Source organism: Hydra vulgaris, chromosome 07 (assembly GCF_038396675.1).
Source record: "Hydra vulgaris chromosome 07, alternate assembly HydraT2T_AEP".
NCBI classification, from domain to species: Eukaryota; Metazoa; Cnidaria; class Hydrozoa; order Anthoathecata; family Hydridae; genus Hydra; species Hydra vulgaris.
The window spans coordinates 18,509,585-18,520,530 of record NC_088926.1 but is presented as its reverse complement, the minus strand read 5'-3'; the positions used below and the strand labels follow the sequence as shown (position 1 = coordinate 18,520,530).

Below are 10,946 nucleotides of genomic sequence, written 5' to 3'. Positions count from 1 at the left end.
GCTTTAGTAAATTTACAATAAAATATTTTTTCTGAAAAATACTACGTGAAGAATAAAACTCAATAGCATAATTTACAATAACATTTAATAACATTTAAAGCCCACATGACTTTAGTAAATTTACAATAAAATATTTTTTCTGAAAAATTCTAGGTGAAGAATAAAAACTCATATATACATCCTCATATGTACACATACACATATACAAACATACTTGCACACACATATATAAACATACTCGCATATATATCAGAAGTTTAGGAGATGCAATTTCATTTGTCGTTTAAAAGAGGAAGTGTTTTTCAAATCTTTTTAACTAAAAATTTCTACCTTTATTTTTAGTGTGTGTATATATATATATATATATATATATATTTTTTAGTGTGAGTATATATATATATATATATATATATATATATATATATATATATATATATATATATATATATATATATATATATATATATATATATATATATATATATATATATATATATATATATATATATATATATATATATATATGTAAAAACTATTGAAGAATCATTCAACAACATTATTTTATTTAAATAATAAATAATATTTTTTTGTATAACAGTTTAATGAATGCTTTCGAGTTTATTCCGTAAGCGCACATTCCGAAACTCTCCTTCCGTACTCAGCGTAATTAAGGTCATTTTAAAGATATTGCGGTCAGTCAGTTATTAGTTTAAACATAAGAGATTTTTCCGTAAAATATCTGGTCTGCAGAATGTTTATTAAAATTTTTGTTTGTTTGCGCGAAGTCTTATTTTGGACTCCACAAATGTGGAGCGCAAGCAATCTTTCAAAATTAATTTAAAACTAAAAAAGCCTATCAAGATTATAGTATACTATTATCTTTTCAAATATAATTTTAAGTAAAAATATATTTACATAAAATTGTTTCACGCATTTACACATAATTTGGATATATAGTTCGAGTCGAGCACTAACAATTAGTGCTCTGTTTGTCTTTTAGTGATCAAGTGGCGACGACTTGGGCAAGTCTAAAATACAAAAAAAATTCCAAATTTTGACATTTTTTGGACACATTCACAAGGGGGCCAATAACGCCGGCGGCCCTCACGTTCTTCTCCGATTGTTTTTCGATGACCTTTTTAGGACCCAGATTTTTTTTTAGTTTTTTTTACTGATAATCACTATTTTTTACTGTTAATAAAGTTTTTAGTGTGAATTGGGGCTTTTAGCAATGCTACCAACAGATTGCTTATAGGTGACGTTAAAGGTGGCACTTGGAAAAACAATATCAAGCACAGCTTGGGCCGCAGCCTCGACGTTCAAAGTGTTCCATCGTTAGTTTGTTTATGAATAATACTTTGATATATTTATATATAACAATAATTTTTCCGTATATGTAAATATTTATTTAAATTATATGTATTTATATATATGTATATTATTATATTAATTATGAATATAAATTTAATATATTTTATATAAAGTTTCATAAATAACTTTTTCTTTTTATTAAAGTACAATAAATACAAGTAATTTCTATATACGAACAATAGCTTATTTATCTAAAATGAAAATAAACAAAAAGATTAAAAAAAAACGATAAAAACGCAACTTCAAAATTCAAGTTAAGATAAAAAAAAAGAAAAGAAAAAAAAATACGACTCGAAACATAAAAAACAAAACAAAAGTTGTTAAGAATTTAGAAACTTCTTAAAACCCCTCAAAAATAATAATACTAAATAAAACAGTCGATAAGATGTTTACAACAATAATATATAATAGAGGTTTATAAATATGTATGTACGAAGTGAGTACACAAACAAATAAAAATACTAATTACTTAAATTACTTAAAAGCATGTTTAGGAATATATAATAGTAAAAGTAGAGAAGTAAGGTATAGTAACCTAAACTAAGAGAAGGAAAGTATGAGATAAAGTTAATTAGTAGAGTGAAAAAGTTTAAAGAAAAATACTTATGATGCATCATAAAATGATACATAAAATAATACTTTCATGCTTTTTAGTTGAAGAGATAAGAGGCATTTTATTTTCAACTGAAAAGCATGAAAAAATGTATTATTATTAGTGAAAAGGTTTTTTCAATGTTTTCCAAAAAAATAACTTCGTCTTGTTGTTAATTTTATCTACAACTTTTATTTTATATGCAGGTATTAGTTTATTGGCATTTGGCAAACAAATTTCTTCCCAGCAACTTTTAACATACTCAAGTTTTTCTATTAATGTTTTTGTTATAAAATGGTGTGGAACTTTTTTACTTATTGTAACATTTTCAAAGTCATAAAATGTCACACCGATATCTGTTTCACACCAATAAATATTTGGTTCAATAAGAAAATCAGCTATTTTTTGTAGCATCGCCTGATACTCATTTGGGTAATTTCTTATTATTTCAAATGTTATAGTTGTATTGGACTTTGGTTGAACAAACTTGTATGGACGATTCTATTAAAGAAACCTCATTAAAGTTATTTAAGTCGTTGGATACTTGCATCCTTATTAACGCATTATAAATAACATGGCACGGTTGACGGTTTGATGTGGTGTTTGTTGTGTTTTTGATAAAATTAAATAGCCGCTCTTCCTTTTCAGTGTTAGCAGCTCTACCAGAAATAATTCTTAATTGGTCAGGAGTATGTGCAACCAAGCAGTGGAAATATTTACCATAAAATTTTCTAACTGTTAAAACGTTTAAATTTTCTCCAAGGTTCGATATAATCAACATTACATGCTTAAATATCACTAAATACATTTTTAATATAAGTTTGTTAGTGCGCTCAGATTCTGGTTTGTATAATATTTCTTGAATTTGGCACATTGTAATAAAAATATCTGTCAATGGATTTTGTTGAAATTTCTGCTGACAATATATTGATGTTTTTATTATGCATGATCTGTAGTCAACAGCTCTTTTTACATCTTTTCCTTCAAATGAAAGTTCAATAATGGATTCAATTTCTGTTTTTGCTTTTTTATCGAAATGGTGGGGTAGTTCTCTAAGAAGATTTTTTATATGGTTAAAAACATCATGAAGAGGTTCCATTGGTAATTCATATTTTGATAAACCATTTTTTGGTAAACTGATATCAGGCTGATAAAATATAAGACTTGGAACTCTTTGAATACCATGCATGGTTTTTGCTAATTTTAAGTCCAATATTTGTTTTGATTCATTTTTGGTAAAGTATACATTTCGATGATTCAATTCAACTATTATTTCTTTTTTTGTTAAATATGAATAAAGTTTTTTTACTTTATCGTTACTTTTTTTCCTTGACTGTTCTGTAAGAAGGACTTTTTCTTGTCGATCTTGTAAATTCATGCAAGCTCTATCTAATGAACCGGAATAATTAGAATGCTCAACGACATTAATGTCACAAATCCAGCATACATAATTACCTCCTTTTTGCTGACCTGCTTCAAATTGAGCTGAAGGACCATCACCTTTAAAAAATCTCATTTCATCATAAATTTCAATTTCACTAATCTTAATAGGGTCTTTCATTTCGATAATATCATTCATTCTTTGTTCTGAATAAACAAGCATTTCATCAGTAGCTGAACATCTCCCAAAGATATACCATATAGGAGCTTCAACAACCGCTTGAATATTTATGGTTTTATTATACTTTTGTTGATATTCTTCAGATGTATAATGAATTGCAGTATCAAATAAAGTTGAAATTGTCATTAAGACGTGACTATGATTGCATATAGTTGAAGTATCATGCCATAACATAAGATGTCTTTTTCGTTCAAGTTTTTTTAATTTAATTTTCAAGTTATTGACTTCTTCGTCTTGGTCATTTTCTTCCATTTCATTAATCCTTTTTAGATAGTTAATAATTGTTGTACGCGACATTTTTTCATACTCTTCATCAGTTTTAACCCTCATATAAATCCAATGATTTTTTGTTATGCTATCTCTAATTACTTTTAGTGGATGTACTCTGCCATCTATAGAAAATGTTTCAGTTTGTATTACATTGTTTCTTACAACAAGTTTGGAGAAAGTTTGTGGAACAATAAGCTCTCCTAATGAATATTTATTTTCTGATACAAGCAAATTCAGTTTTGCTGCAACCTGAGCATTTGTTTCTTCTTGGGGAAAGGAAACATTCAAATCTGTTAGCCTAAACAAAATAAAAATTCCAAGTTGGTATAATAAAATATTTAAATTATTATAAAAATATACAATATATTTATTTATATATATATTTAAATTATTATAAAACTTAAAAAATTAAACTTCAAACAATTAAAGCAGATAAAACAAATATAAATAATTGTAAATATAACTTCACCGCCTTTTTTTTCTTTGAATTATAACTGGACTTTTTTCTCCACTTCTTCTTTTCAGCTCAGATAAACTTGTTAGATTGACATCGTTCTCCTTTAGAAATTCTTTAACAATCTGCCCACCATTTTTTGGCATCTTACTTTCACTATCAATGATATTATATTTTCTTGCAAGATCAGAGTAGTTAATTTTTTCCCCAGTTTGATAAACCTTTACCTCCTTAAGACATGAATTCAGTTGGTCTTTATATGCATGTGATGATCCAATATGTTTTTTAGGTTTTTTTACACCCTATTGTAAAAAAAAATACATTTAAATTTGTAACTTTATATTTACATTTTCATTTACATTTATATAATGAAAGAAAAAATTAAGTTTTTATAAAAATTGAATCATCAACTGAAGAACTTATATAAGAATAAATTATTTGTATGTATTTATTTGTCTCCCCCCCCCCCACACACACACACTTACACACACACACACAATAAATATAAAAAATGTTTACTGTATCTACTTTTTCTTTTAATTCATAAGATCGCTGCTCTGCTTGTTTAAATGTTTCCATACTAGTAATAAGACGATGGTTATTTCTTGTCCTAAGTGAAATGTTTTTGCCATATGTTCTAAATATTTAATAATATATAAAAAATATCATGTCAAAAATTGTTGGTGGTATTAACATTTTAAAAATATTCACATCTACCTTATAACTGATGTTTCTCTCCATTGATTTTTAATATCTATCACAGTGTTTTTAATTATATGCTTTCTTTGCTTGGACATAAGGGTGTTTCATTTCCGACAAATTTTCGAAAATGATTACGTTACATGCATAACGGGGTAAATAATGTGCCAAAAAAAAGTCTGAAAAATTTTCAAAGTTTTAAAATGTCATCTAGAGGTCGCCATCTTGAAAAAACAGCGTTTTTTACACTTTTTTCAACTTTAAACTTGAAAAACTTAAAAAATAATTAAATTTATGTTACGTTACTGGGTGTATATATTAAAGGTTATTATATGAACATTTGGTGAAATTTTCAGAAAAATTGGTAAATGTCTAGAGGTCGCCGTATTAAAATATAAAGCTAAAAAACTTGTTATTTTTTTAAATCTTAAAAAAAATTTAACTGGGCTATTTTTAGGCTTCAGCTTTTCTAAGAATAATAATTAATAAAGAAGATATTAGTAACATACAAAATACTATAAAGTATTAATTAGTTTTGATTTCGAATCGGATGGATTTTGCTTTCTGTGTTGTTCGACAACTTGCAAAATAAATTGTCGTTGTTCTTCATTTTGTGCACACTTGCGGAAATCACCAATAAGTTTTATTCCTCTTTCGGCGCAATCATTTGTTACCTCTAATTGTTTAACAAAATCGTCTGCAGTTCGATAATCTAGGAAGAATTTCCACTCTTGTGGATTCATCTGGAGCCATTCCTGGTTGTTTATTAGTCCTAATAAATCAAAAAGAAGCCACAACCGTGGTCCAATTAAAAAATAAATAACGGTTGAAGAACTTAATGTCGGAAATTTTGGTTTCCCAATTAAAAATGTTTTTGGTCTTGGGGTAGAAAAAAGTTTCTTTGCCATTATTGTTCTGGTAAATTCTGACAATTTTTCATTAAATAAAGATAGAATAACAAGCTCTTCTGTTAAATACCAAAGGTGACGGTTAATCGACGAAATCACAGCGGTTGCGATATCTGAATCTTCTTCTTGATACCAGTTCATTGCAAAAAAAAATTTGAAGTCATCAACTGGAGCAAATACGGAAATCCTCGAGCGGAGAAATTGCATCGAATAAAAAAGACTAATAAACTTAGCCATGCGGTGGATCATAATTTGCTCATTATTGGACATAATAAATTTATTAGATAAGAGTTCCATTTTTAAAATATATATGGAATGTGACATAAATCTGGCATTGTGAATTGCACCTGGTTTGTGAATTTTGAATATTCTTTCCATTGATAGTTTCCCCCCAAGGTAGATAATAGTTAATTCAATTAACTCAAGATAATCTTCTCGCGGAAATATTTTTTCTTCGAGGCATTGGTAAGCCCATTTCAGAACTAAACTTGCTTGATTAAATATTTCTGATTTAATATCAGTAGGCCATTTAAAAAAATTCAGGTTTGAGTAATCAATATCAATTCTAGAAAATTCGGCTCGGAAACGTTGAAAAATAGGTTCATCTGGACTTTTGCTACCTCCTCTTAATGCGGTAAATGCATGCTTAATGTGTAGCTCATTATGATGATGGCGACATGCGAGCCATAGAAGAGGTCTCTTTAACTCAATTTCAATTAAAGTTGCTGCTCCTTTTTTATTACCTGTGTTGCTTGCTATTGTATCAAAGCATATACCAACAATGTTTTCCAAAATGTTCCAATCTTGCGCAAGTTTCACGACCTCGTCACATTGAGTTTTGCCTGTCGAATCTTTAATCAAAGGTACACCAATAAGTTTTCGGCCTGCAAATAAAACTTAAATTAGTTTCTTTGAATACAAAAATAAAAAATATACATAGGATTTATATAAATAAATAAATAAGTACCCGTTAAGAGATCCGCTAATAAGAACTGCTACACGTTCTTCATTATGAGCTATGTCTAAATGAAAAAGCTTCGAATCCCAGTGCAAAATGGCCTTTTTAGGTTTGTTTATCTCCCAGTCAGCTTTAATTGACAGAACAATATTCTTTCGCGCATTTTGTCTTTGACGATGCACAGTTGATACTGACATAGAAATTTCATTAAGTTTGCCTCCGCTTTTGCAGATGATAGTGGATTGAAATAGAAGTTGTTGGCGAACTGATAAACAACATCGATCAGCAACAGATGCCGTTACTTCTGAGAGCTTCTTTGATGATATCTCTAGTGAATTTGTTAAAGGCACCTTTCTTTTCTTTAGTGGTAAAGGAGTAAACTCTGTATCTTTTTGATCTTCTTCGTCAGCACTTTCAACTATTTCACTGACATCAAAGGCACTCGATTTTTGATCTTCGGTTGAACTTCTCCGAAAATCTATGCTTAGTCTATCTTCTCGACGTTCTAAAAATTTTGAAACACCTAGATCGATGCTACCTGTCATATGATACTTTCTGCTACTCTTTTGATCTTCATAAAATGCCCAATCTTCTTTCCATTTTGGTCTACGTGATACTAATAACTGTTCATATGCATTTACTGCTGAAATGTCGCAAAGTTTCTCAAGTTCATTACAAAATGTGACAATTTTTTCTTTTCCAGCTTTAACATCTAGACTTGCGTGATCAATTTTTTTTATTTTCACCATTTCCACAAACAATTTGGTAAGCAATGAAAGACAAGAGTTATCTGAACGAACTGGTACTCCAGCTTTTTCCCAAACTTCCTTAAGCTCACCAAGAACAAGTTTAAAAATATCTCTTGCAGAAGTGTCGCCTTTTGAATAAAAATGTAAATGAGAGTATCTACCCAAAACATGTTTTTTTGTTGGTAGACGACTGAAACTTGATAATTTATTGGATTCAGGGTAACCAATTAACCAATCTTGATTATTTTTTCTTAGGTTCATCGTTACAATAAAATATTCGATTTTCCAACTAGTTTTAAAATTGTTTTAATATTTCAATTTTGCTAATTGAAATAAGAACGAATTTTTAAAAATAAATTTATGAAATTTATATACATACGTCCAGATGTTTATTTTGCAAACTATTTAATCACGAAACAACTTTTAGTGGTCAATTATGCTCAAAACATAAATTATGCATTTTATTTAAGGTGAAAACATTTAAGCAATTATTCAGCAAAAAAATATGTTGAAAAAATAAAACTTATAAACCCAGTAACGTAACATAAATTTAATTATTTTTTAAGTTTTTCAAGTTTACAGTTGAAAAAAGTGTAAAAAACGCTGTTTTTTCAAGTTGGCGACCTCTAGATGACATTTTAAAATTTTGAAAATTTTTCAGACTTTTTTTTGGCACATTATTTACCCCGTTATGCATGTAACGTAATCATTTTCGAAAATTTGTCGGAAATGAAACACCCTATTGGACATTTCTTCTGTGGACTAATTTTTTTTTTTTAGTATTTTTGAATGAGTTTTTGTAAAAGTAGTTTGAAAGGTGTTTTGATAGTCAACTGTGTTACAATTGTATTTGTAATGTCATTTAACATAAGCTCTTTATCATAAAGTTTATGTTTTGGAAGACCTTTTTTGGCTGCAATAGATTGATATGATTTGCTGCGATTCGGAAATTGAGATAAGTAATACTTAAACTTAATTTCATTTTGACATCCAAGACAATCTTTTATTCTATGATCTGTTTTTTGTTTTACAGTTAAACAACCCCATCTTTCCAACGAAAATTCTTGGATGACCTCTGTTTTAATTGATGGAGAAGTTTTTCCTAAAAGGCGAATATTTTTTATGATTTGCTTGTATTTTGAAACAAATAAACTATATGACAGTACAAAGTTATTATTATTTCCAATTTGAAACTGGTTATACTGATACTTATACTTTCTTGAAGTGTATATTTGTGTACCTTCGTCGGATTCCCTGCCTATCTTTATGTTGAAAGCATTATAGGCGGCTATTTTCGCAAACCCACAAGTTAGAGGATGTAATATAGATGCCATTGTAAAATTCTATGTATATTGACTAAGTATCTTGATGAATTATTGTAAATCACATATACTATGTTACAATTAGGTAATGGTACGGGCGATATATTTTTAATAAAAATTCCGGAATATTTTAAAATGTTAACTTTAGCAGTATACCGATTCCATTATAACAATTTGCAGACTTATGGAATCTCAAGTTATTGAATCCTATTTTTAAGTTTAGTCTTCGCTAGTTGTGGAAATAACTTTACTTATTGCAAAGACATTTAAATGATACAAAATTTATCTAGAAAATAGAAGAAAAAGAGCTACAACTGCTAGCATTTCAGTTTTTTGAGTAGTCTCACTTAATAAGTAGAGAACATCATAATTTTTAGTGAAAAAATCACGTTTTTTAAGAAATTATTGGATTTAAACACATGGTAAAAGTTCTAGCTCTTTTGATCGACAATGATAATTAAATTTTAGATACTTTGAAGTTTAATTGAAGACATTTTGACGCAAACAGACTGGGCGAAATTGCATTAAAGTTCAAATTTCGACTTAATAAAAACTATAATTTCTGTAAATTAAAAAAATATATATATAATTTTTTTTTTTACATAAGCAGAAATAGTTTTATTAAAAAAATATAAAGTTTCATTTATTTCATTTCATTTACCGCATAAGCAAAAGATTGTCAAAGTTGAGAATTTTTGAGAAATTAATGTAAATTTTACTGACTCGCCTTAACTACACTGAGTAAGGGGTCGTCCATAAAGTACGTACGCTCATAGGGGGGAAGGGGGGGGGGGGTCTTCAAAAAGCGTACGAAAGCGGATGGGAGGGGGGGGGGGCGGGTTCAATTTAAAAGTACGTACTTCGATTTTCTAATTTATCACAATTAACCAGCTAATCAATAGAAAAGTTACATTCTGACTAAAGATTCTAGTTTGCCAACATAAAAAGATGTATGGTATATGAAGTAGAGGGTATAGTTTTCCTCTATGCACACACATGTATGGGCGCCCTCAGAATTTTTTGATGTTCCAGATAGGACACTTTCACACATCGTGCAAACTCATAACTTAAGTTTGTTTATACCTATGCCAAATGAGGAGGCCTTGCAAAATATCGGGATGGCGGAGGCCTGTGAACAAAAAGCCTTAAAACGCTTACCCTCCCGACCCCCAAAATGAGAGGGGTGTAAATTTTGCATGGTTATAACTTTTAGATTTGGAAAAAAATTTGGATGGCCTCCGCCATCCAAATTTTTTGCAAGGCCACCTCATTTGGCATATTAACAAACTTAAGTTTGCACGTTGTGTGAAAGTGTTCTATCATCAAAAATCAAAAAATCCTGAGGGGGCCCATGCACACATGCCCGCCCTTATATACTGGCCCTGAGGGCCGTGGTTGATGGGACGGAGTCACCCCAAAAAAAACGTGTCAATGGCGTCTCAAAGACCGCTAGGTTTTGCTAAAATAAAAAGTTTCTTAAAATAGCAAAAGGGCACAAAATTTGCTGTTGCTCCCTCCCACTGGGTTAATATTACTGATCTCACCTTAGACTCGTTTTTTACTTACTAAAGAGGGGTGCCTGAAAAAAACGTCCACCTTAAGTATAGTTTATTTACATTTGATTCGTTAAAAAAACAAAAAAAGTTTTCCTAGATTTCACCGAGAATCGAACCAGAATCTCCGTCGACTATTGCCACCGCATAAACCTTTCGCCCAAATACACACTTGCATTTGTAAATTTTAAATTTATTTAAATTATAATTTGCATTTATACTTAAAGACGTTTTTAAAATGCGTAAGCAAAAAGCTTTGGGGTAGTATAAAGTATCTAAGGTACCCTCCGTCTTTTTTTTTTTTAATTAAACTTTTTAATTAAGAAAAAAAAAACAGGAGGGATGGGGGGGGGGGGGATATTTGAGGGGGAAGGGGGGGTATTTGAGAAACGTACGTACTTTTAAGGGGGGGGGGGGCGAAATAAAATTACGCATGGCAACAGAGGGGA

General features: G+C 29.5%; 2 protein-coding genes across 2 annotated transcripts; both read right to left on the bottom strand.

The window, feature by feature from the left end:
- Positions 1-2,045: 2,045 nt before the first annotated feature.
- On the bottom strand, positions 2,046-5,788 carry LOC136082331 (uncharacterized). Its single transcript, XM_065801268.1, has 4 exons — positions 5,026-5,788; positions 4,828-4,945; positions 4,324-4,610; positions 2,046-4,152 (listed from the first exon to the last, which is right to left on the bottom strand). Exons 1-4 carry the CDS (start codon positions 5,103-5,105, stop codon positions 2,412-2,414), a joined length of 2,226 nt encoding a protein of 741 aa, XP_065657340.1. The 5' UTR covers positions 5,106-5,788; the 3' UTR covers positions 2,046-2,411.
- Positions 5,789-5,878: 90 nt separating this feature from the next.
- Positions 5,879-7,920, bottom strand: LOC136082332 (uncharacterized). The gene is made up of 2 exons (XM_065801269.1): positions 6,883-7,920; positions 5,879-6,799 (listed from the first exon to the last, which is right to left on the bottom strand). The coding sequence occupies exons 1-2, from the start codon at positions 7,881-7,883 to the stop codon at positions 6,769-6,771; spliced, it is 1,032 nt and encodes a 343-aa protein (XP_065657341.1). The 5' UTR covers positions 7,884-7,920; the 3' UTR covers positions 5,879-6,768.
- Positions 7,921-10,946: the final 3,026 nt, after the last annotated feature.

Bases quoted from the DNA above. Each gene is read 5' to 3' on its own strand.
- LOC136082331 (XM_065801268.1), bottom strand. From the start codon at position 5,105: ATGTCCAAGCAAAGAAAGCATATAATTAAAAACACTGTGATAGATATT. The intron at 4,611-4,827 runs GTAAACATTTTT...TTTTTACAATAG, and splicing joins TAAAAGAAAAAGTAGATACA to GGTGTAAAAAAACCTAAAAA. The intron at 4,153-4,323 runs GTGAAGTTATAT...TATTTTGTTTAG, and splicing joins ATTCAAAGAAAAAAAAGGCG to GCTAACAGATTTGAATGTTT.
- LOC136082332 (XM_065801269.1), bottom strand. From the start codon at position 7,883: ATGAACCTAAGAAAAAATAATCAAGATTGGTTAATTGGTTACCCTGAA. The intron at 6,800-6,882 runs GTACTTATTTAT...TTTTATTTGCAG, and splicing joins ATTAGCGGATCTCTTAACGG to GCCGAAAACTTATTGGTGTA.